This window comes from Manis javanica, chromosome 17, assembly GCF_040802235.1.
Source record: "Manis javanica isolate MJ-LG chromosome 17, MJ_LKY, whole genome shotgun sequence".
Taxonomy (NCBI): Eukaryota; Metazoa; Chordata; class Mammalia; order Pholidota; family Manidae; genus Manis; species Manis javanica.
In genome coordinates, this window is record NC_133172.1 from 49,479,495 (window position 1) to 49,505,851 (window position 26,357).

The window sequence follows — 26,357 nt, forward strand, 5'->3', positions numbered from 1 at the left end:
AAATTTTGTCCAGATGAACATTACAAGGGCGACCCCAGTATGACCTTGTCTGTGCTCAAATACTTTTAGGGACTACTGTGGCAACTATATTAATTTGTGCTTTTCTAAATGATCAAAATACCATGGTAAGCTTGTCAATGAACAATTCTTCTCACTTTATTATCCTTTCATGTAAGAAAGTCAACAGGATTTTAGTCCTCCTTCCCTGGAGAGTAGGGAATAATGATTTCTAATTTACTGAAGACCCACAGCATAGGAAGAACTATTGTCAGTACACTTGGATATGTTAACTCATGCCCAACACAGTCCTTCCAGGGCAGTGCTATTGTAACTCCCATTTCTTAAACAGCTTAATTGAGATACATAAGCCATAAAACTTGCCCATTTGAAGCAGATAACATAAAGGCTTTTACATCTGTAGATATGTGTGTGTATATATATATATATATATATATATATATATACACCCATCTATGTATATACCCATCTATGTCCCCCTAATCCATGTTTTTGCTTTCTACAGTTTCAGTTACCTGGGTCAGTCTCAGTCCAGAAGCAGATGATCCTCCTTTTGAAGGTCATCTAAAGGTTATCAGAAGGTCAATAGGCTACCTCACAATGTCGACATCATTCACCTCACTTCATCTTATCATGGAGCATTTTATCATCTCACATCATTGCAAGAAGGGTGAGTACAATACAGTAAGATGTTCTGAGAGATACCACATTCACATAACTTTTATTACAGTATAGTGTTATAATTGTTCTATTTCATTAGTTATTTTTGTTCATGTCTTACTGTGCCTAATTTATTAAACTTAATCATCAGTATGGATGGATGGATGTGTATATAGAAAAAACAGTGCACAGAAGGGTTTGGTACTATCTATGGTTTCAGGCATCCACTGGGGATCGTGGAACATTCCCCTGTAGATACAGGGGACTACTGCAGAGAGTTTTGCAATGATTACAATAATCCAATTTTAGAACATTTTCATCACCCCAAAAAGAAACCTTTGAAGCCATTGCCAATCACACTCCACCCTCCCTGTCTTTCCCCGATTCCTGCCTGGCTCCGCCCTTTGGTCCTAGGCAATCACCAATCTACTTTCTGTCTTGGGATTTTCCCATTCCGGGCAGCTCATATAAATGGTATCATAAATTATGTGGTCCTCTTAGACTGAACATGTTTGCCAGGTTCATCCATGCTGTAGTAGGTATCAGTACTGCATTACTTTGTAAGACTGAATAATAATCCATTGTGTGGATAAACCACATTTTGTTTCTTCCCTCAACCTTGCTGGACATTTGGGTTGTTTCCACTTCTGGCTAGTCTAAGTAATGCTACTGTGAACCTTTGTATGCAGGTTTTTGTGTGGACATCTGTTTTCATTTCTTTGGGTAGGTAGCTATCTTGGAGTGGAATTGCTGGCAACTCTGTTTTTTAATTTTTTTTTCTTTTTTTGGTATCATTAATACAATTACATGAGGAACATTATGTTTACTAGACTCCCCCCATCACCAAGTCCCCTCCCACAAACTCCATTACAGTCACTGTCCATCAGCATAGTAAGATGCTGTAGAATCACTACTTGTCTTCTCTGTGTTGCACAGTCCTCCCCGTGCTCCCCCGCATTATACATGCTATTCGTAATGCCCCCTTTTCTTCCCCCCCAACCCCTTATCCCTCCCTTCCCACCCATCCTCCCCAGTCCCTTTCCCTTTGGTAACTGTTAGTCCATTCTTGGGTTCTGTGTTTCTGCTGTTGTTTTGTTCCTTCAGTTTTTTCTTTGTTCTTATACTCCACATATGAGTGAAATCATTTGGTATTTGTCTTTCTCCTCCTGGCTTATTTCACTGAGCATAATACCCTCTGCAATATGTTGTTGCAAATGGTAGGATTTGTTTTCTTATGGCTGAATAATATTCCATTGTGTATATGTACCCCATCTTCTATATCTATTCATCTACTGATGGACGCTTAGGTTGCTTCCATTTCTTGGCTATTGTAAATAGCGCTGCTATAAACATAGAGGTGCATCTGTCTTTTTCAAACTGGGCTGCTGCATTCTTAGGGTAAATTCCTAGGAGTGGAATTCCTGGATCAAATGATATTTCTATTTTGAGTTTTTTGAGGAACCTCCATACTGCTTTCCACAATGGTTGGACTACTTTACATTCCCACCAGCAGTGAAGGAGGGTTCCCCTTTCTCCACAACCTTGCCAACATTTGTTGTTTGTCTTTTGGATGGTGGCGATCCTTACTGGTGTGAGGTGATATCTCATTGTGGTTTTAATTTACATTTCTCTGATGACTAGCAATGTGGAGCATCTTTTCATGTGCCTGTTGGCCATCTGAATTTCTTCTTTGGAGAACTGTCTGTTCAGTTCCTCTGCCAATTTTTTAATTGGATTATTTGCTTTTTGTTTGTTGAGGTGCATTAAGTTCTTTATATATTTTGGATGTCAACCCTTTATCAGATCTGTCATTTATGAATATATTCTCCCATACTGTAGGATGCCTTTTTGTTCTCTTGGTGGTGTCCTTTGCTGTACAGAAGCTTTTCAGCTTGATATAGTCCCACTTGTTCATTTTTGCTTTTGTTTCCCTTGCCCAGGGAGATATGTTCATGAAGAAGTCACTCATGTTTATGTCCAAGAGATTTTTGCCTATGTTTTTTTCTAAGAGTTTTATGGTTTCATGACTTACATTCAGGTCTTTGATCCATTTCAAGTTTACTTTTGTGTATGGAGTTAGACACTAATCCAATTTCATTCTCTTACATGTAGCTGTCCAGTTTTGCCAACACCAGCTGTTGAAGAGGCTGTCATTTCCCCACTGTATATCCATGGCTCCTTTATCATATATTAATTGATCGTATATGGTTCAGTTTATACCTGGACTATCTATTCTGTTCCACTGGTCTGTGGGTCTGTTCTTGTGCCAGTACCAAATTGTCTTGATTACTGTGGCTTTGTAGTAGAGCTTGAAGTTGGGAAGTGAGATGCCCCCTGCTTTATTCTTCCTTCTCAGGATTGCTTTGGCTATTCAGGGTCTTTTGTGGTTCCATATGAATTTTAGAACTATTTGTTCCAATTCGTTGAAGAATGTTGTTGGTATTTTGATAGGGATTACACTGAATCCATAGATTGCTTTAGGCAGGATGACCATTTTGACAATATCAATTCCTAGCCAAGAGCATGAAATGAGTTTCCATTTGTTAGTGTCCTCTTTAATTTCTCTTAGGAGTGTCTTGTAGTTTTCAGGGTATAGGTCTTTCACTTCCTTGGTTATGTTTATTCCTAGGTATTTTATTCTTTTTGATGCAATTGTGAATGGAATTGTTTTCCTGATTTCTCTTTGTGTTAATTCATCATAAGTCTATAGGAAAGCAACAGATTTCTGTGTATCCTGCAATTTTGCTGAATTCAGATATTAGTTCTAGTAGTTTTGGAGTGGGGTCTTTAGGGTTTTTTATGTACAACATCATGTCATCTGCAAATAGTGACAGTTTGACTTCCTCTTTCCCAATCTTTTGGGAAAGGCCTTTTATTTCTTTGTTTTGTCTGATTGCCATGGCTAGAACATCCAGTACTATGTCGAATAACAGTAGGGAGAGTGGGCATCCCTCTTGTTCCCAATCTTAGAGGAAAAGCTTTCAGCTTCTCACTGTTAAGTGTGATGTTGGCTGTGGGTTTGTCTTATATGGCCTTTATTATGTTGAGTTACTTGCCCTGTATACCCATTTTCTTGAGATTTTTTAATCAAGAATGGATGTTGAATTTTGTCTAATGCTTTTTCAGCATCTATGGAAATGATCATGTGGTCCTTCTTTTTGTTTATGTGGTGGATGATGTTGATGGATTTTTGAATATTGTACCATCCTTGCATCCTTGAGATGAATCTTGCTTGATCATGGTGTATAATCCTCTTGATGTATTTTTGAATTTGTTTATGTGGTTATGTGCTAATATTTTGTTGAGTATTTTTGCATCTATGTTCATCAGGGATATTGGTCTGTAGTTTTCTTTTTTTGTGGTGTCTTTGCATGGTTTTGGTATTAGAGTGATGCTGGCTTCATAGAAGGAGTTTGGAAGTATTCCCTCCTCTTCTATTTTTTGGAAAATCTTTAAGGAGAATGGGTATTATATATTCGCTAAATGTCTGATAAAATTCAGTGGTGAATCCATCTGGCCCAGGGATTTTGTTCTTGGGTAGTTTTTTGATTACCAATTCAATTTCTTTGCTGTTTAGATTTTCTGTTTCTTCCTTGGTCAGTCTTGGAAAGTTGTATTTTTCTAGGAAGTTGTCCATTTCTCCTAGGTTTTGCAGCTTGTTAGCATATAGATTTTCTTAGTATTCTCTAATAATTTTTTGTATTTCTGTGGGGTCCATCATGATTTTTCCTTTCTCGTTTCTCATTCTGTTGATGTGTGTAGATTCTCTTTTTCTCTTAATAAGTCTGGCTAGGGGCTTATCAATTTTGTTTATTTGTTCAAAGAACCAGCTGTTGTTTTCATTGATTTTTTCTATTATTTTATTGTTCTCATTTTTATTTATTTCTTCTCTGATCATTATTATGTCCCTCCTTCTGCTGACTTTGAGCCTCATTTGTACTTCTTTTTCCAGTTTCAATAACTGTGACTTTAGACTATTCATTTGGGAATGTTCTTCCTTCTTTAGATAGGCCTGGATTGCTATACACTTTCCTCTTAGAATGGCCTTTGCTGCGTTCCACAGAAGTTGGGGCTTTATGCTGTCAGTGTCATTTGTCTCCATATATTGCTTGATCTCTGTTTTAATTTGGTCATTGATCCATTGATTATTTAGAAGCATGTTGTTAAGCTTCCATGTGTTTGTGAGCCTTTTTGTTTTATTTGTACAATTTATTTCTAGTTTTATGCCTTTGTGGTCTGAGAAGTTGGTTGGTAGAATTTCAATCTTTTTTAATTTACTGAGGTTCTTTTTGTGGTCTAGTATGTGGTCTATTCTGGAGAATGTTCCATGTACACTTGAGAAGAATGTGTATCCTGCTGCTTTTGGGTATGGAGTTCTGTAGGCGTCTGTTAAGTCCATCTGTTCTAGTGTCTTGTTCAGTGCCTCTGTGTTCTTACTTATTTTCTGTCTGGTGGATCTGTCCTTTGGAGTGAGTGGTGTGTTAAAGTCTCCTAGAACAAATGTATTGCATTCTATTTCCTCCTTTAATTCTGTTAGTATTTGTTTCACATATGTTGGTGCTCCTGTATTGGGTGCATATATGTTTATAATGGTTATATCCTCTTGTTGGACTGACCTCTTTATCATTATGTAATGTCCTTCTTTATGTCTTGTTACTTTCTTTGTTTTGAAAGTCTATTTTGTCTTATACCAGTACTGCTACACCTGCTTTTTTCTCCCTATTGTTTGCATGAAATATCTTTTTCCATCCCTTGACTTTTAGTCTGTGTATGTCTTTGGATTTGAGGTGAGTGTCTTGTAGGCAGCATATGGATGGGTCTTGTTTTTTTATCCATTCTATTACTCTGTGTCTTTTGATTGGTACATTCAGTCTGTTAACATTTAGGGTGATTATTGAAAGATATGTACTTATTGCCATTGCAGGCTTTAGATTTGTGTTTACCAAAGGTTAAAGGTTAGCTTCTTTACTATCTAACTGTCTAACTTAACTGACTTATTAAGCTATTATAAGCATAGTCTGATGATCCTTTATTTCTCTCCCTTCTTATTCCTCCTCCTCCATTCATTATATGTTAGGTGTTTTATTCTGTGTTCTTTTGTGTTTCCTTTGACTGCTTTTGTGAGTAGTTGACTTTATTTTTAGCCTTTAGTTAGTATTTGGTTGGTCTGCTTTCTTTGCTGTGATTTTTCTTTGGTGACATCTATTTAGCCTTAGGAGTACTTCTATCTAGAGCAGTTCCTCTAAAATACCCTGTAGAGGTGGTTTGTGGAGGCAAATTCCCTCAGCTTTTGCCAGTCTGGGAATTGTGTAATCCCTCCTTCATATTTAAATGATAACTGTGCTGGATACAGTATCCTTGGTTCAAGGCCTTTCTGTTTCATTGCATTAAATACATCATGCCATTCTCTTCTGGCCTGTAAGGTTTCTGTAGAGAAGTCTGATGATAGCCTGATGGGTTTTCCTTTGTAGGTGACCTTTTTTCTCTCTGGCTGCCTTTAACACTCTGTCCTTGTCCTTGTTCTTTGCCGTTTTAATGATTATATGTCTTGGTGTTATCCTCCTAGGTTCCTTTGTGTTGGGAGTTCTGTGGGCCTCCATGGTCTGAGAGACTATTTCCTCCCCCAGTTTGGGGAAGTTTTCAGCAATTATTTCTTCAAAGACACTTTCTATCCCTTTTTTTTCTCTCTTCTTCTTTTGGTACCCCTGTAATGTGAATACTGTTCCGTTTGGATTAGTCACACAGTTCTCTTAATATTCTTTCATTCCTGGAGGTCCTTTTGTCTCTTTCTGCCTCCACTTCTCTGTGTTCCTGTTCTCTGGTTTCTATTCCATTAACAGCCTCTTGCACCTCATCTAGTCTGCTCTTAAGTCCTTCCAGAGATTGTTTTATTTCTGTATTCTCCCTCCCACCCAACTTTATCCTTTAACTCTTGCATATTTCTCTGCAGATCCATCAGCATGGTTATGACCTTTATTTTGAATTATTTTTAAGGGAGATTGGTTAAGTCTGTCTCCCCAGGCCATCTCTCGGGGATTGTCTAGGTAATTCTGGACTGGACCAAATTCTTCTGCCCTTTCATGGTGATAGAGGTAGCTATATGCAGGTAGCGTGTGTGTCAGCTGGGAGAACAAAGTCCTTTCCTGCTTGCTGGTTGCCTTGCCCTTCTCCACTGCCTGTGTCAGTTACCCACATTCCTGGAGCAGCCTGCAGATTAATCCCCTAAGCTGCTGTGGGTGGGGTCTCCGTTAGGGTAACCCAGAGCCCTGCGGGGAGTGGCAGGTGTGCCGGGTGTGCTCTCCTGTGAGAGCAGCACCCCCGCCAGGCAGCTGTGTGCTGGTGGCGGCGTTTGGGTCTGGCCTGGGCAGCTGTGCGCTGGGAGGAGATTCTGGGTAGCTACTGGGGACGTGGCTGCTCCCGGGCTGCACCTCTGCTGTGGGCTCACGTGGACCGCTTGGCCGCCACCACCACTGGCTTGTGCGGGCCGCTCCCAGGCCCTTCTGGCACCGCCACCACAGGCGCACGTGGCTGCTCCCTGCTGCGGGTGTGTGTGGCCGCTCTCCCGCTACTGGGCTGGTGTGTTGGGGTCTGTGCCAGCCGGGGGAATGACTGGCAGGCTGCTTACCACTGTGAGGGGTTTCAGAGCTGTGCTGCTGCCCAGGGGGTTAGGTCGCCTAGAGTTCCCCAGGATTCCCAGCTGCTGGGGTGAGTGTGCTGGGACAATTTTGTCCAGCTGTGAGGTCCCTGTCCCTTTAAGACTTTCAAAAAGCACTCATTTTTCTTTTGTCCCAGGGGAGCTGGTTGCGGGAACCCACTCACAGGTTTTACTTTTCTATTTCTCTAATATCCAGCATACCGTGCACTGTGTGTCTGCGTTCCCAGTGTGGACTACTAGAGCTGGTTGTTTAGCAGTCCTGGGCTTTCATTCCCTCCCCGCTCCCACTCCATTCTTCCTGCTGGGTTGCTGGGGTGGGGGGGATGCTCGAGTCCCACCAGGCCACGGCTTGTATCTTACCCCCTTCTTGTGATGCTGAGTTCTTGCAGATGTAGATGTAGCCTGGCTGTTGTACTGTATTCACTGGTCTCTCTTTTAGGAATAGTTGTATTTGTTGTATTTTCAAAAATATATATGTTTTTGGGAGGAGATTTCTGCTGAACTATTCACACTGCCATCTTGGCTCCTCCACTGTTTTTTAATTTTAATGAAGATAACTTTCTCTAATTTATCGCTTGTGCTTTTGGTGTCATATCTAAGAAGTCATTGCCTATCCCAAGGTCATGGAGATTTATACCTGTGGTTTCTTCTCAGAGTTTGATAGTCTTAGCTCATATATTTAGGTCTATGGTCCATTTTGAAATAATTTTTGTGTATGATTGAGGTAGGGAATAAAACCCCTATTTTACAGATAAGGAAACTGAGGCACCAAGTGATATTGCTTGTCCATGACTGTACAGCTAGTCATTGGTGTAGTCCAGGATTTGAACTCAGGCCCTCACCCTCCAGAACCAGCTCCCAGCCACTGCTTGTGGTCCAAGTTAGCGAGAATTCTTGAGTCTAGCTCCAAAATCAGTGGCTAATGCTCTTCTCTCTGAGCCCTTTTGCCTCATCTGTAAAAATCTGTGTTTGGACAGCATTGTCTTAAAGGTGCCTCCAGCTTTAATATGCTGTCAGTTTAGGATTATATATTTCCCATGGTCTTCTCTGAGCAGGCCTCTGTCCCAAGTGTGTTGTGTGTATGCACTGAGCATTGTGTGCTGCCTGAGAAGAGTGTCCTCAAGGCCTCCCCCACATCCACAGAGAGCAGCCAGTGCCATGGAGCTGTAGGAAGCTTTGTTGATTGTCTTCATTATCTAGGAATAAAAGGGGTAGGAGAATCCTCAGGAGTCCCTCATCCTCCTCCCAAAGAACACAAACAGCCTCATTAGCCACCTACCAAAGCACTGTGTCCACACGTGACTGCTTTTTGGCACAAGAAGTCCCCAAAGCCCCCTGGCTTTTCTCTGAACTGCAGATGATGGACTTAGTGCAGTCCCGCTCAGACCCATGCTCAGGTCTATCTGGGAACCTGGGCATCTGTTGTTCTCAGTGGTTCCCTTGGCTACCAGCCAAGTGTCCCTGGAGAGAAAAGGTCCTTGGTGTTGGGGAGAAATTATTCTTCTACTGTCGACCCCACCCTGTCCTGCCCTCTTGTCTCACTGCCATGATCACTACTGCACAGAACTCATGCCAGGTGGACTTCCTGCATTTCTGGGCTCTGCTGGATTTTTGCCATGATAGAACTTGTGTAAAGTAGGTCATCTTCTACTGGACTTACACCACTCTGGTTAAACTGAAACTTCTCTTGGAATGACATACATTTGTTGTGAAGAGACTTTATCTGATGTAGCAAGTCAAGTTTTGGTGCCAGATCACAGAATTTAAGGTGTAGAAGGGACCCATTTTCAGTGCTTGATCCTCTTCATCCCACTAGTAACTTTCAGCTTTTGCATGTGTTAGGGGTTGAGTTTATTCTCCTCGGTTCTTGTCTTCACTGCAACAAATTGAAAGGCAGAGACAGAGTAGAGAAGCAGAGTGAAAGTGTTATTTGAATACACTCCAAAGGAGGAGCCAGCCAGAATCAGGTTAGGCAAAGGCAAGGAAGGGAAGCCCGTTGAATTCCTGTTCGGCATTGGGTAAATCCCTTGCCAATTCCTAAAGCCAGTGTCACCCAGCATCCAGTGCCCACTTGAATCTGCATGGCGTGGGAACTAAGTCCCCACCACCTTTGGATTTGGGGGAGCCACAGAGCCCTGGATGGAGTGCGATTATGTTCTGAGAACTTCCTGAAGCCAAGAAAGGAGATTTTCAGGCAGGCTACTAAAGAGCAAGATTGTACACCTGCAGTCCTACCCAGGCCACCCAGGTGATGGAAACTTGCAAGCCCTCATCAGAGCTTTCGGCAGCCCTTCCCTGCTTATTTGGAGTAGAACAGAGAGTGACACACTTGAAGAAAGGGGAGTGTGGGCAACCTCAGGGAGGAGACACACTTAAGGGTTTAGGGCCTGGGGTTTTATAGGGTAAGGGTTAGAATAAGGCATAATATACACAGGTGATTTCTCATTCCTTTCAAATTTTATCTTAAGAATAGGGTTGTTTAGGTGACTGTGCTGGTTCACATGTCGGCATTCTTTATCCCCATAGGTTTATTTACACTTCAGAAGTCTGTCTCCTGTCCAGGTTACCAAGTTACTTAATTAAGGGGCTGGAAGAAGAGGAAGAACAGCATATAGATTAAGTTAAAGAATAAGCTGGGCAGACTCACAGACTCCAAGAAAGGGAAGGGCATGGGGAGGGAGGAGGAGGGAGAAGGGGATTAAGGGGCATTGTAATTAGCACTCTCAATATAGGTAGGTCACAGGGAAGGCAGTACAGCACAGAGAAGACAAGTAATGACTCTATAGCTCTTACGATGCTGATGGACAGTGACTGCAATGGGGTGTTGGTGGGGACTTAATATGGGTGAGTGTTGAAACCACAATGTTGCTCATGTGAAACCTTCATAAGATTGTGTATCAGTGCTCCCTTAATTAAAAAAGAGAAAAGAAATCCATCCAAAAAAAATATAATAAGCTGGGCCTTTTTCACAGGCTAAGTAGATTTTTTTTTTTTTCTAGGAAGCGAGGGAGGGAGGCTAAGTAGATTTTACAACGGCATGATCTAATTGGTACAATAAACACATGGGCTGCGCACGTATACTCTCTTCTTTATCTGGGAAATATCCCGACATTCCAAGTCACTCCTGGCCTTTGACACTTCAACTAAGTAACTAACTGTGAGTCCTTTCTGGCTCTCTGGTTAACTCTTTGAGTCCCATTTAGTGGGCTCCACTGGCTTATTCTCCCTCCACCTGCTCGTATCTTGCCCAACACATGAACAAACACCTTAGGGATGGGGTGAACTCACTTGTAATTTCCAAGAGCAAATCAAAATAAAAATAAGGAAAAACTGCCTCTTGACTATTCTCTCCAAACTAGTCTGAATCATGCATTCAATTCCACAAGCATTTATTAAACATCATTCACGATTCAGGTGCTGAAGCGTGTAGAAAGATATACATCACCCAGTTCCCACTGTTTGAAGAAGTCTAAGCAGCTGTTAGTAAATAAATGTGCATACCTCCTCCTCATCACCGGTCACAGAATTACAGTCTCATCATTGTCTGAATTATGCAGAAGGATTTCATTTATGAGAATTTACCTCCCAACACATGAACACACATACCCAGTGATCTAGGCCTTGTCAACAAGTCCACTCTAGACTTCTTCCTGTCTGCATGTACTGGGGTAAAAATAAAAACAGCTTATAATTTGGGGGCTTTTTGTTTAGATGTCCCAGAGTTTTGCATGTGCTACTTGAGTGTGGATTCCAGTGTTATTACTTCCATGGGGCGTGTTTTGGAAATGTCAGTAACACCCTGCAATTAACCATATCTTGTATCAAAGAAGATAGTTGTACAGAATTATCACATTAGAAGTGTCAATCAAGGAATGTTTTCCAGTAGGATTTAGGTTAAATATGAGTTAAAAATATCCTGAATTAACAATCAAAACTTCCCAAGTATAACTTTGATAAAAAAATGTTTCCCTATGTCAGTAGTCTCACAAATTAACTGATCTAATCAAGACCCCGATTAGAATTCCTCTATTCTACTATTCAACTGCCAATCAAAGATTTCATTTCAGCCAAATAATATCTATCATTTGTCATATTTAAAATAATTGTGTGCTAGAATTTTTCATTTTTTAGTTAAAACGTTAGCCTTGTTCTCAAATATGGCTGCAAAATATAAAACACCCCATTTATTTGTGTGATCATTGCAATCTAGTTTTTATTATATATATAATAAGATTTAGTTTTTATTATATATATTACTATAATTAATGTATTTGTTATATTTACTACTATAATTACTGTATTTTTTATATGTAACTATATTAGTTTTTCTTTTTGTCATACCCCTATAAAGCAAAATTTGCCTTTTTATTATTTGTTCTCATATATCGTTATAAGAAATTCCCGGAGGGATGTGAAAGAAATACCTTCCCCGGAATTGTGAGGAACCGGATGGGCCAAAGAACCTACTCGGACAAGGTCGGCTTGGCGAGTGGTTGGGCGTTATTAAGGGGACCCTTGGGGAACGGCGGCTGGCATCCGGCTGCTACTGCACCGACGCCCGCACCGTAGCCAGACGGGCTTCCAACAGGGAAAGGGCGCGGCCTGCAGGAATGCACGTCCTTGTGTGCAGGAAAACAGGCGAACGTGGAGTTCCTTCTTATCTCGATGCTTTTCTTCAGACACAAAGTGGTTCCACGCTGTGCGCCTCGTCCTAGCGTGAGGCACCGAGAGGAGCCCCGCGCCGGAGCGCAGCTATGCGGCTTGCCGAGATGGTGTCTTGGACACTTGCAAGTGTACTGGGAATAGTTCTTCCCATGCTGTGTCCTCATTAAGTTAGAGATCATTACATCCTACTCGCCAGAGAAGGAGGACTAAACCCTATTGCCTTTTTGTACATGAAAGGATGATAAAGCGAGAACTGTCCGTTGGTAAGCCAAGCATGGTATTTTGATCATTTAGAAAAGCACAAGTTAATATATTGCCACAGTAGTCCCGAAACGTGTTTGAGCACAGAACAAGGTCATACTGGGGTCGCCCTTATAATGTTCATCTGGGCAAAATTTCAGAATTCTGGAAATAAAAAGAGTGGTTACAGAGAAAAAAGCGGGTCACATCCAAATGACCAGGAAGCAGATGATACCAGGTATCAAATATGAAAATATTGACATATTAAACTGTAAAAAGAGAGCCAACAGGCCCAAATGAATTTTTTATGCTAAGTCCCATGTCACCAAGCTGAGACTGAATTACAGTTTCACCCTTGTAGTTTCAGCCTGATGGACGCCCACCGCCCCCCACAGGAAGGAAGGAGTGCAGGGGACAGTCCCCCTTCTTGCCTGGGAGCAGCTTTGTTCCTGTTCCCCTCTGCCTAGTAGTGTCCTTTGGTATGGAGGCAAGTCTGGTTTGGGCATATGGATAAAGAGAAACACCCTACAGTTTTTTTTAAAAAAACAATTATTTTCCCCATTCTAGAATGAGTTTGCTCTGTGCATGTATGTGAAATAGATGAATTGTTGGAAGAACAGGCCTGAGTGAACGAATGGGTTTGGGAAAATGACGTCTTGTGGCAACTTGGGTGGTGTTGCTGTGCTCAGGGAGTTTGTACTGTCTTATGGTCCTGAGGCAGATTCCAGAGGCCACTTTGTTCTTAATTCTTGAAGTTCTTTTCTGCTCCCGATTTTGGAGGCTCTTTGTCCTTACAGTATTGCATCAGAACTGTTTGCCTTAGCTCATTCCTCATCAGTATAAATGACCCCCACAGCCTGCTCTGGGAACAGGTATCAGGGGGCTAGAAGACAGCCCCCACCTCCTGCAGGGTAGAGGCTATCACTGGGTGAAAGCAAGCAATCATTTGGAAGTTCCTAAGCTTTTAAAACTCTAAGGACTGAAAAGCTGGAATTAACGATTTGCTATGCATGCATTTACAACCCCCTTTATCACGGGTCCTGCTCACAGTTCATTTTAAAGCCACATGCATGCATCTCTGCAGCTGAGGTTGGCACGAGGCACAAATGCTGTTCGCCAAGTATTTCTGGCACCCTATCTCCCAGACACTGGGATTGCATTTCTTTCCTTAATTTTTATATCATTAATGTACAATTACTTAAACATTATGGTTACTAGACTCCCCCTATTATCAAGTCTCCCCCACATACCCCATTAGGCACTGTCCATCAGCGCAGTAAGATGCTATAGAATCATTAGTCTTCTCTGTATGTACTGCCTTTCCCATGTCCCCCCCAGCCCCTGCTACATTATGTATACTAATCATGATGCCCCTTTTTCCCCCTTATCCCTCCCTTCCCACCCACCATCCCCAGTCCCTTTCCCTTTGGTAACTGTTAGTCCATTCTTGGGTTCAGTGAGTCTGCTGCTGTTTCATTCCTTCAGTTTTTCTTTGTTCTTATACTCCACAGATGAGTGAAATCATTTGATACTTGTCTTTCTCTGCCTGACTTATTTCACTGAGCATAATACCCTCTAGGTCCATCCATGTTGCTGCAAATGGTAGGATTTGTTTTCTTCTTACAGCTGAGTAATATTCCATTGTGTATATCTACCACATCTTCTTTATCCATTCATCTACTGATGAACACTTAGGTTGCTTCCATTTCTTGGCTATTGTAAATAGTGCTGCAATAATAGGGGTGCATATGTCTTTTTCAAACTGGGCTGCTGCATTCTTTAGGTAAATTCCTAGGAGTGGAATTCCTGGGTCAAATGGTATTTCTATTTTTAGTTGAGGAACCTCCATTCTGCTTTGGGATTGCATTTCTTGGTCCCATGTGGCTGAATGGGGCCATAGGACTCATTCTGGTCCTGAGCTATGAGCAGGATCCTTTTGGGATTTGCTTTGTTGGAAACAAAGCAGCCTTTGGTCTAGAGATGTTTCCCACTCGAGTACCTGCCCAACGCCTATGAATTGTTTTCTACTCTCGGTGGGAACACTGTTTTCGGCTTTGTGTGAGCTCCCAGCGTTATTTCCTCTGCTCTGCTGGAATTTCTTTGCCCAGCCTGGGGGAGCTCCTCCCCCGTGGTCAGTACTCAGCTGAGGACTCAGGGTCCTGTGCAATGTGCTCTCCTCTCCAATGCTTTGTCCCACAGTAGAGTTGGGAGACTTGACTTGTTTTGGACAGATCAAGATTTTAAAATCTGAAATATTTTAATTTGAATTTACTAGTGAAATGTTAAGACTTGAGAAGGCTGGGTATCCGGTCCCTGGGTTTTATCATCCCTGCCTTTCTGTATAATGACATAACGCAGTAAGCATACCAAGCCATACCACCACTTGCCTCTCCTCCATCATCCTGGGCTCTAATGGTGTGTTGACCTATCAGCTGCCACCCAAGAGAATGAATTTCACAAAGATGGGAGGTGGGGGGAGACACAAAGTATTCAGCCTTTCTTCTGTGATCTCATCTGTTGCATAAAAGCACAGATGGACTAAACTGAAATCTTGGCCTGGACACAGTTCAGGCAAGCTCTCAAGCTTCTCGTAGCCATGCCTGCTGGAAAGGAGTGCTCGCACCTCAGAACTGTGCTGTGGATGAAATGGCAGAGCCTATAATGTGGTTAAGTGCTTGAACTGGTAGCTTTTCAAAATGGTATGTACCAGGTAGCTGGTAAAGAGAGTAAGGAAGATCTATATCAACTGCATTATGTAGTGATTTCTAGTGGGGAAAAAATATAGTACACCTTTAGTGGAACAGAAAAAGAAATGCATCATGCATATTTTTGCACAAGAAAACAAAGCTAAGTCAGAAACCAATGAAACTGCAGAGGTTAAGGGAGACATGGGAGGGGAAGGCATCTAGCTCTGATACACCTTTTGTTTTGAATTTATACTTCTAGTTTTAACTTTTGGAACTGTGTTTCCATATTCAAAAAAGTAGGATGGGAAAATCTTAAACTGAATTTAAACCAAAAAAACCGACTATACCAAATGGGTAAGACCACCATACAGGAAAAAACCTACTTAAGAAACTTTTGGAGATAGCACTTTGTATATATACTACCAATAAAAAGATTTAGAATTGTACTTGGCAGGCTTAGCCTAAGGCCCTAATTATTACCATGGAGTCTCCTGCTCTCCACACATCACCTCCATCTTGAGGGGGACCTTTTAAAACCTGGCTTGTACTATTAAGAAATGTCAACTTCACAAAAGACAAAGGCTAAGAAACTGTTCAGAACTGGGGGAAATGCTATGAAGGGCGGTACTGGAACAATCTGAATTGTTATATATCAGACAGTATTAATATATCTGAATGTCAAATTTAGTGAATGTGACCGTTGCGCTGTGCTTGGGTGGAAGAACCTCCTCCCCTGAGATGCTTTGTGTGCTCGTGTGCACAAGGGGAAAAAAAAGTATTATTAACAGTAGTTGAATCTAGGAGAAAGGCTGCGTGGGAGTTCCCTGTGCTGAGTTTCCCTGAATGACTGAAACGTTTCAAAATAAGCTAAAGAGAAAACGGTAGCTCTTAATTTTATTGTAACAAACGTAGTATATATTTTCTCACAAAAAGATGTGTAACTAAGGATCAGGTACTTAGATTTAAGTGTTAAGCCTTCAAATTACCTACAAAGCAAAAATGTGGCCTATTTAATGAAAATGCTCAGAAGCTTGCAACCATATTTATTAGAAAAATATTACCACTTGGAAGTTCCCTGCTTTACAGACTGAAGGTTTGCTCCAGGGCACCGCTTTCTGTTCGCATCAAATCCCCTCAGCACGGCAGTGATCCCAGCTCTCTGGATACTCATGGGCCAGGGACGGCCGAGTTCCACAAACCCAACTGCCACACAGCAGCAAGTCATGAAGTGGCACCGCATAAGCCAGGCCTGTTCCTTCTACCCCGATGGCTCCGGAGCTGGCAGGGCCAGGGAGCGAGGCCCGACTCCGGCAGCTGCAGCAGTCCTGTTTGCCTGGGGAGCTGGCACTTCACCTTTTCTTCACAAACTTCTTTCTGGAAGCATTGGGATTCAACCGCCTCCTCCCGCCTCCCAAGGTGCTATCCCGGACCTGCAGGGTGGCTGACCTGCTGGAGATGTCATTCTCCGCGAAGGGAGATACCCCAGCTGTGTAGTCAGGGGCAAACACATCAGTTTTCTGCCTGGCCTTTCGGGAGAGTCGCAGCTGAGGGAAGCGCTGGTCCTCAGTCAGATGGGGGTTGATGGCGTATTTGCCCCCTTTGGGGGTAGGAAGTGAATACTGCAAATAAGAGGAAAGGCCATTAGAAGTGACTCCACACTCGGATGAGTCAGATGCTGTTAGCAGAAGGCTTACCTGACAGCTCTGGATGCAGGCAGATGGCATCCACGGAGCCTACCACTCCCTGCCTACTGTGTGCTGACCACGTACCTCACACCTTCCCACTTCATCACCACCTCAACTTACAGATGAAAACCCAACCCTGAACTGAAGAGAGAAAGAACTGTATGCTGAACTCAGGTACCATTTTCACAATGTGATGGGTTAGCAATTCTAAAACAACAACATATATTCTAGGGTTGAACAAATGATTATTGAAAATGTTGGTAATAAGGGTATTAGGAATATAAGACAAAGGGTGGGCTGGGCTTGGGTTGAAACTGAAGTTATAAATTCAATTTTAAGTATAGATACAGAAAAACAAAATATCCCCATGTGTACTTACATACACATGCATATACTTCCATCTCTGTTCACTGCGGGCCAAGACTCAGTGACACCCTAGAACAATGAACCCATCCAGTGCCCAGATCTTTGTTTCTAAAAACCATTGTCCATGAAGAACCAGAGCTCCTCAGAAAAATGGCTGATTCCAGGGCAGGGCAGTGTAAGAGCTGGAGTATGATGTCAATCACAGAATAACAAAGTATTCAAAGGGTAATTGGGACAAGTCAGAAGGACACAGAAACCAGCTTGAAGAGGCTCCATGAACAGTTTGACAATCATGTAATAGGAATAAGGGGATCAGAAAATCACCATTTGGCTACAACCATCACAGAAAAAAATGATTCACGTGACTTTAACTGGTGAGTTGAAGTTTGATGAGAAATCGTATTTACACCTAACAGATTATCTTTCTACAAGTTACTTATTAATTAGAAAGTGTTACAGGAAATGTGAGGCTAAATTTGAATACAATCCTTATATTAGATAGCAGTATTGTAGCTATATTAACTTCCTGGTTTTGATAATTATATTGTGCTTATAAAAGAAACCCTCTTAACTAAGTGATCAAAAATCCTATCACCAGGAAATCAGACAATTATTATTTGCCCCCCTGACATGATGCCCCAAGAGGGACCCTGTATCACTTCTGGATGTTTCTGCCAAAAATGCACAGCTTAGAGAAAACCATGAGGAGACGCCGGACAAACCCCAAAGGAAGGGAGGGTTTGCACAGCACCTGGCTTATACTTTCAACAATGCTGATATCATGAATGACAGAAGACATGAGAAGTGACTTCAGTTTAAAAGAGACTGAAGAGACATGACAATTAAATGCGATGTGTGATGCCAGATGCAATTCTGGATATAAAACTCCTTTTGCGATAAAGGAAATCTGTGGTAAAGTGTGAGAATACAGTCTGTAGAGCAGATAATACTCCGTGCAGCAGTAATGGACTTGGACTTCATAGTTTATCTGCTCTGGTTCATTAACTTACTGATTTTGATAATTATACTGTGGTTACATAAAATAAAGTCCTTGTTCCAGGAAATACACCCTGACGTATCTAGGGTGCAAAGGGGCATAATGTATTAGCTATTTTCATGTGGTTTAGGAGGAAAAAAATATGTAAAACGATAAAGCAAATGTGGTAAGAGATTAAATTGAGAAATCTACGTGAAGGGTAAAGGGCAGCAAACCTGTGCCCTGGAATTATTTGTACCAGTTTTGGAGCTGTTCTGTACATCTGTAATTATTTCAAAATAGGAAGTCAGAATTCTTGTGCATGATGGCATTTGCCATACTTGGGAACCCAGTGCCAGGCTGCCATACCCTGAGACTCACTTGTCTCCCAACCATTCCCTCCTAATTCCTCAGGACAAACCCACTACCGAGTCCAGGCCTCTCTTTTGTGCTGAGCACTTACACCAGCTTCTCCTCTGGTTCGTGAAGCTTCTGGAAATTCTGCCCACCCTCAAACTCAGGCAGAAATCTGACTCCCACCATACTGCACATGACCCACCACATTCCTTCATGACCCTGCACACATCTGGCCCTTACTATTTGCTGCCTGGAATTACTAGTTATTTCTCATTAGCCGGCAGCGTCCTTAGAACACGCACACAAGGCCGCACTTCCCCATCTGTCTAGGCACCTTGATCACAGGCTTTCAACAACTATCTCGTAGAAATGACAAGAGTTATTGGTCCTCTCTTTTCACTTTGATCCTGGGCCCAGCGGTCTGGCTTCCCCAGTCCCGGGCCCTGCTGGGAAGGGAGAGGGAGATGCTGCTCACCCGGAGTCCCCGGGGATTCAGCACCTTCGGGTTGCGGGAAAAGTGCATGCGCAGGGTCCCGTCGTCGCTGACCGTCACAGATACTTTCTTCAGGGTCTTATTTCCACAATGTGGACAGAACACTCGGCTCATGTCGGATGTTGTCCTGGAGACACAAAAGGAGACGCCTTGTACTGGAGCCACAGGCAGCAAACCTGTCCCCAAAGCACAGGCGAGTCACGGGCCTCACAGGGGGAGGACACCAAGCAACGGGAAATGCTTAACAGCACTGGACACGTTGCCGACCAAGGTGAACGCACTGCCACTGTGTAGCCCCGCGGGAAAGGACAGGACACAAGCGTCAAGGAAGCAGACACGCAACTCAGGCAGGGCACTGTGTGGCAGTAATGGACTCGGACTTCATTCTGTTGAGCCTATCATCTTCTAAGCAATCCTACAAAGTTAGTACTACCTGTTTTACAGATAGGGAAGCTGAGACAAGGTAAGGTAGCTTGCTTAAGGTCACAGATCTAGTAACTGGCAGATATAAATCCAAGGAATCTGGTTCCAGAATTAATGCTCTTAACATCACTGTACTTTCTCAAGGGGCGTATTATTACAGCTCTAAATACCTCGTCCCCAAAGTTCAGCCTGGGCGTTACGCCAGGAGCGGCTGTGGATCTGCCAGAATTTAACAAATTATATAGGACACTATATAAAAGCTGCTAGAGTTGAGGGGTGTGTGTGTGTGTGTAGAAGGCAGACCCAGAGGCCTGGCCTCTCTACCTGCTCAAGACCCAACAGTGAACGTCAGAGAAGAAAAACTGCTGCTGTCAAGGGTGAAACAGCAGCCCTGGTGTCTGTCCCTGAGGAATTCTCCCTCAATTCCCGAGGATCAGGAGGCGAGACCGTGTGAATCTCCTGAGAAGCCAGAGCATTCACCTGTAAGTCTCTGAGGACAGTGAGCTAGTGCTTCTCAACAGGTGCCAGGAATGAATTTTCTGTACAAGAAACTATCCAGTCACTGGGGTGAATCTCACAAGAATGAAGAAAATTTTCACCAATTTCTAAGACTGACTATTTGAGGGAACTTGGCTTTATTAACAAGGGCAATGGGGGAAATGAGATTTCATGAAGCAAGGACTTTTGCTGTTGTAAGCCCTGTACATCCACATATGAAGATTGAGCAGAATGCGGAGGCAGCTCTGAGTGGTGGCTCCTTGTATCATGGGCTAGCTTGCAAAGCACGGTGCCGGACAGCGCCCAGGGCCATGAGTGACGGGTTGCTTTTTAGCCTGCAGGGGCACAAAGTCCATCCAGGCAACTCCACCCGCTCAGTGGACCAGCTCTGGGACGCAGTACGACTCCTCACTGCTTCAGAACCCTTCCACAAGGCCTCTGCAATATGGGGCTCCAGCAGATGACTGACGGGATGGCCCCCAAATCTATGGAAAGGCTGAAAGCCACCAAACCAGAAGGTGCCAGGGCCATGCTTCAACAGCAAGGCTGTGATAGTCTCTTCCACTCCAAACAGGTCTCTGGGATCTTAGGGCCTCCCCATGGAACACCACCCTCACCACAAGAACCAATTCAAGAGTCAGGAAAGAAATGGCTAGAAGGACACGTCAAGGGACTAACAGTTATCCTGAACAGGTGCTGCCTATGTGCCAGACACCACACACTTATGTGACTGTCTGCCTTGTGTGACTATATCCCAATAGGCTTTTCAATTTGGTATGAGAAGAATCTGAAGCTCAGAGAAGTTCACCAACTTCTGCAAAGTGACACAGTTATAGGATTTGGAGACAGAAGCTGAGTTTGAACTCATGCAATCTGGATCTACCTTATACTTTTTTTTTTTCAAGTAGAGAATTTCAACATAAAGTTGACCAATGAACCCCCAAGTACCATTGCCAGCTTTGACAACTGTCAGTTCATGGCCACCTTGTCACATCTCTACTCTACCCAGTCCTCCCACCTGGGTGTCATTTCAAAGCAAATCCCAGACAACCATGTCCATCCAGAATCACTGCAGTACTGACCTCTAAACGATGAGGGCTCCTTGCTCCAGAGCTCACGCCCTTAGTCCTACACCACCAAAAAAGGGCTAAAAAACGCCCTCCTGACTTTGTCAGCAACTGTGTCCCAGGGGCTTCAGTGCCCTGGTGGGGGCAGAATTCAGCCGCCACGGGAACCACAAGGTGGGGCGAGTACCCGTACACAATGCAAGGGTCTCCTTCAAGAAGGCTGTAGAAGGACAGCAAGAGCGGGCAGCTCAACCAGCAGAAGGGCACTGGGTCTGGATCACAGGCTACGTACTTGAAACAGCCATGGCAGCGCAAGATGTAGCTCCGGGCCTCCCGGATCAGCATGCCTCTCACCGTCAGCACGTGCAGCCCCATCTGCAGCAGAACGTTCTGTAATCAGCAAGTTAAAGCAGAACTGAAGTCACAGTAACACCCAATTTTCTTTTAACTATCTGTATAATCACAGTTAAAGGAACTTCACAAACCCTGGCTTGGCTCATAAAGGGCTTGTGCTAAGGAAAAGTAAGCTTAGGCTGACTCTCAAAACATGTAAACTAAGAACAGGTCCCAGATCTCTCTCTTATTTCAAGTGCTAGGGTCTGCACTCATTACAATCTCTTGTAACACAGTCATTTATTTTGTCAAAAGCAAATACTCTTTTCTGGACCAGAAACTTTCCTTACTTTCTCCAAGTACCTAACTGACATAGAACATCATGTACACAGAAAAACAGCATCCACAGATCATGAATAGTAAACATGAAAAATGTGATAAACTGTATACACTTTGTCACTACATTATGATTCTTTGGCCTCCAAGAAAAACTAAAAATGACCAAAGAGCACAGGGAACGTTCCTAGAACCGGGAAAAGCAGCATTACACAGCACCTCTGCACATACCCCCCAGCCTCAGAGGGCCTACTGCCCCTGACAAGTAGGACACAAAGCCCAGGGCTGGCTGATGCCCAAAGCACCCACCTGCACGGCAAAGTCCGTAGTCACACAGCCAACCCGTACGTCCTCGGGGACAGCGCACTGCTCCAGTTCCCGCTGGATCTGCTTGATGTTGTTGGGGGTTATCCACTCGCCGCCATCATCGCCACTAGCTTCACCTTTCCTTTCTTCCAATCCGTTCTCTTCCTCCTCCTCCTCACTTGGAACACCGTCACCTTTGTCATTCTGAAATAACAGAACTCACAGACACCCAGCCTACAGAAGAGCAGGGAAAAGCCACTGTGTTATTGTAGGGAGATCAGAAGTCTCAGGGTCTTACCAGCAGCTCCTGCAGTTCAAGATCGATATTAGGCAAAGGGTTTCTCCAGAACATGAAGGAACTAAATTCTAGGTCATCAGGCTCACTGGGGGGGTGTCCATGTTCTATTTCTCTTGTGGGTTTAGGCTAGGTTGAAAGAATAATAGTTTTAAAACCTGAAATTGAGAGGGTTACATATGAAATGATATATGACATACAAGTCAGATCAGACAGGACCAAATAAACTGCGACATTAGCCTAGGTAACTGGCTCATTGTAAGTGGACAATCTGTGGGATGTGACATGTGGCAGAAAGGGCATGAAGAGCATGGCTTATCTAAGGAGTTTTACCTTTGAGGGCAGATGGAAACCAGAAACTTGTAGAGGAGTTTCTGGGTGCTGGATTGATGAGCTCACTTTGACCTTTAAAAAGAAAAGTGACAGCTCTAAGCAAAGAAATACAGTTTGAAAGTTCACCATGGAAAAGTGATGAAAATAATTCCCCCTCCTAGTTAGTGAAATAAAAGATACCCAAAGTTTAAAAAAAATTGGAACACATACAAATGGAGAATTATTTGGTTACTACCAAGTCACCACTGTGGGCCATTCCTTTTTTGTCCTTATGCATAAAGCTGTAATGAACATTGTTATCTGTAAAACTTGGAAGTATCTTTGGTTATACAAACAGGATAAACAACTAAGAGTGGAATTGCTGGGTCAAAAGATAAACTATTTTAAAGCTTCTGATATAAAGTATCACTCTTGCCCAAAAGGCTGCAGGAAAGAGCAATATTAAGGAATCGTGAACTGATGGATGCCAAATGGAAATGCATGTACCAGGCACACTGTGTCCAATCACAGAGTTTATATAAAACTATCCCTTTCACCCCACGGTGTCCACCATAGTTTTGATGACCTTAGGCAAGGCAGATGAAACAACTCTTTGTCAACACTATTTGAAATTGGTAAGTATAAAGTTAATTATTTGGCTGCTAAAATCCTCTGGCCTAGAAATAGCCAATACAGGACCTAGGCACAAACCTGTTAGTCCCTTCAACCTAGACAAGGTGGGCAAGTCCTTAAAGAGGGCAGCAGGAACCCAGAATCTTAAAGGTAACAAAAGTTAAAAAAATAAATGGGAAGCACTTAGTGTTCCTTCTTTCTTGCTTCTGGAACAAACTCTTCCTATTAAAAGAAAACACTGATAATACAATTGACTTTTTCTCTATTTCTACATTTTTCAAACTTAACCAACCCTTCCCCAAAACCAGCAGATCAAAAGAGATGGAGAGGCGTTTGGTAATAACAATGCATCAACCTCCTTTGGATTCTGGTCCAAACAAACCATTTTTTTTAAAGGTATCACTGATATCAGCAATATTGTGGCAAACCACTTTTAAAAAAAGTTAAATTAATTGAGAAATGTGAACACTAACCGGTATTTGACAGTACTAAGGAATTACTATTAATTTTGTGTGGGTGTAATAAACGATTTTGTGGTTATTTTTAAAAAGAGACCCACCTTATCTTTGTATCTTTGGAAATACACCAAGAAATATCTATCACTGAAACACAAAATGAATACAAAATACTCAAGCTGGGGGTCAGAAGAAATGAAACTGGACAGATCACAAATTGATAAATGTGGAGGCCAAATGATGGGGATACAGGGTCCGTTATAGTGTTCCCTCTACATCTGTGCATCAGATAGTTAACATAATAAAACACTTAAAACCAAACCAATAGTCCTCCTGATTTACCTTTTCTGGTTCTTGTCGTAGGTGAGACACTCCAACAAACTCTGCCTCCAACTGGTAGGTGAGTGCCAGCACTTGGATATCTGTGGCAGAGAGGCTGGGATAGTCTCCGGTTTTCTTTGAAAACTCAGTCACTGTAGACAAGAGATTCCCAGCTTCAGTTAGAGGTAGAAAGCTGTCTGACCTCGATGGTCATGATGAAAGCATGGAACGAGCTTAGGGTCAGTGCGCCGGGAAAACCTAGCACTTTCATCCACTTCTTCATCTTTCTCTACTCGTTGTGTTTATTCTCTGTCACCAAGATTCATGCCAGCTAGGTGTACTGTGACATCCTTATCGAGCACAGGTGAAGGGGTGGGAGAACAAAATAAGAAGTCACTGAAAGCATAATATTCACAAATGATGGGAGTTCCTTATCTAGGCTTTTGTATTATTTTAGAACAGAACATCTTTTCTCTCCTAGCTCTAAAATTTTCTCTAATTCTAAGTAAAACAGTAACATTGATAGAATGGATGATCAGCTTCCAAAAAGGGATGGAAAGTTAATTCAACCATTAATTACTGTAGTCTACAATGAAACGAAATTATTGGGTTGCTTTGTAACAATACTGCTCACATTTCCTAAAAAGCAGGTAAATTAACAGCAGCTAAAATGTAGTAGGTACTTACTCTGTACCAGGCACTGTCAAAACCTTTTCATCCTTCAGCCGAAGCCTGCCAAGTACCATTTGTATTTCCTCAGAAAGATTAACTTGTCAAAGATTACACAGCTAGTAAGCTGGTGTAGAAAACTATAAATCACAAACTAGTAGTGCAGGTAACAGTATCTTCTCTACCAGCCTCTAAACCCTAAAACACTTCCATCACCGGGGGCCTTTTCTGAGCATCCTCCCCTTGACCTTAACAAGAGAGAGACGCTTCAGCCAAGGGATAACTGTTTAGTTTTCTTTCGCAACTCATGTAACGCCTAAAAGCCACTCGTTTTTGACTTGAGGCTTTTTGCGACTCATGTAATGCCTAAAACCCTTCCCTTTTTCTGACTTGAGGCTGGTCCCCATATCCAAACCAGTCATTCTAATTTACTGAAAAGAAATGAGCAAGCGAAAGGCATCTGGGTTCTCCTATTTTTAATCCAAACAAATTTACTGAATGCTCACAAAACGCTAGACACTATGCTGAGCGCCACGGTCCTACTTTAAGACTCCCAGCTACCTCTAAGGTAGGTCCTATTATCCCATTGTACGGATGAAGCAACCGAGGCCTAGAGAGTCTGGCTTATATACCCAAGGGTACGGAGCTAGTAACGGTTCAAGGCCTGGCTGACGCCTGACCCAGGAAGACTCTTCGATCGCCTAGAACGTGCAGTTTCTAAACCAACTGCTGATAAAGTAGCCGGACGCCAACTCGCATTCACGCCGGTCTTCGCCATCAACACCGGGCTGAGACACTCACCCAGCCGCACATACTCCGGGAAGGGCTCCTTGAAACGCAGCTCGTAGGGCAGGACGGCGAGCCGCCTGCGCGTGGCCTTGTCCCGAATCTCGCGGACCACATCCCGGATGGTGTAGATGTTCTTCCCGATGTCCTGCGGGAAGATCGGCCCAGCTCACACGCATCCACACCAGGCAACGCGCCGCCCGGTTTCCCGCCCTCCTCCAAGGGCCGCCGGCCCAGAGCCGCTCCTCTCCGCCGCAGCTCCCTGTACCTGCAGAGCCGCGTCCCGCAGGAAAGCCCCGGCATCAGCCACAACGTGCTCCACGCGCGCCATCTTTGGCCGATCGGGGCGAGAGCGCGCAGGCGCAGAGAGCTCGCGCCGTCCCTACGTCCCAATCCGGGCCTCATGGAGCAGAGAAGAGCAGTCGCGAGTTAGCGGCGCCTCCTAGTGGCCGCGGCCCCATCTCCCGGCCGAGAGCTAACCCGCGCGCATGCGCAATGTCTTTGGCCGCCTTACCGGGGGTTGAGTGGGTCAAACCTTGGGAGACCCCTGAGGAAACAGGCTTCCGCTTCTGCTCCTTGACGCCATCTTTACCTTTAAATGTAAAACCTGTATATGTTGTTCTTGTTAAGAGTCATTCAATACATATAACCTAATTTAATGACCATGAAAATCCTCTGAGAAAGGTGCTATTTTACCGGCAAGGGATAGTTAAAGACAACTAAGCCCAGGTAACTCGTCTAGTAAGTGGCTGTAGTAAGACTGACACCCAGACCAACTTATTTGGAGCCGCTCTCCCGAACGCTGCTTATGTATCAACAGTTCATTTTGGGATCAGGATCTACGTCTTACTTACCTCAATATCTTAACTCCTCTTCCCTAAGTAAGGCTCATAATTCATTTGCCAGCTGATAATTCCTTGTTGAATGGAACTGAAGGGGTATAAGATGACTTCTAAATTCCCTTTCTGAGCCGAGATTCCATAGTTAGGAGATCTGGCCTATTAAAAATTCATGCTGCAAATTTCTGTTGAATATTGACACGAACTTTCAGACATTTATCTTCAGTGATGTTGTGTTACTCCAAACTTTGTCAAGTCTTCAATCTTATCCCTTGATTACAG

The 26,357-nt window shown here is 43.2% G+C and overlaps 2 protein-coding genes across 3 annotated transcripts in view; one reads left to right on the forward strand and one right to left on the reverse strand.

The window, feature by feature from the left end:
* WWP2 (WW domain containing E3 ubiquitin protein ligase 2) overlaps positions 1-26,357 on the forward strand; it is a 167,246-nt gene that overhangs the window by 4,979 nt on the left and 135,910 nt on the right. Inside the window, exon 2 of the mRNA XM_073226344.1 lies at positions 524-688. The gene's annotated coding sequence lies outside the window, so the exon portion shown is untranslated. The remainder of the gene's footprint in view (positions 1-523; positions 689-26,357) is intronic.
* On the reverse strand, positions 15,952-25,650 carry NOB1 (NIN1 (RPN12) binding protein 1 homolog). Of its 2 annotated transcripts, none has more exons than XM_017670027.3 (9): positions 25,505-25,650; positions 25,252-25,384; positions 23,803-23,933; positions 22,394-22,465; positions 22,064-22,189; positions 21,769-21,969; positions 21,083-21,165; positions 18,785-18,929; positions 15,952-16,544 (listed from the first exon to the last, which is right to left on the reverse strand). In XM_017670027.3, exons 1-9 carry the CDS (start codon positions 25,565-25,567, stop codon positions 16,275-16,277), a joined length of 1,224 nt encoding a protein of 407 aa, XP_017525516.2. In that variant the 5' UTR covers positions 25,568-25,650; the 3' UTR covers positions 15,952-16,274. The 2 variants fall into 2 exon arrangements, with proteins under 2 accessions (XP_017525516.2, XP_017525515.2); XM_017670026.3 differs by having other exon boundaries at positions 21,083-21,180.

What these genes read in the sequence shown, in the direction of transcription:
- NOB1 (XM_017670026.3), bottom strand. Translation starts at nt 25,567, where the DNA reads ATGGCGCGCGTGGAGCACGTTGTGGCTGATGCCGGGGCTTTCCTGCGG. An exon ending in CTACGGACTTTGCCGTGCAG is followed by an intron (nt 21,181 to 21,768) that starts GTGGGTGCTTTG and finishes TGCTGATTACAG; the next exon opens with AACGTTCTGCTGCAGATGGG. An exon ending in TGAATCCCCGGGGACTCCGG is followed by an intron (nt 16,545 to 18,784) that starts GTGAGCAGCATC and finishes TCTTATTTGCAG; the next exon opens with TATTCACTTCCTACCCCCAA.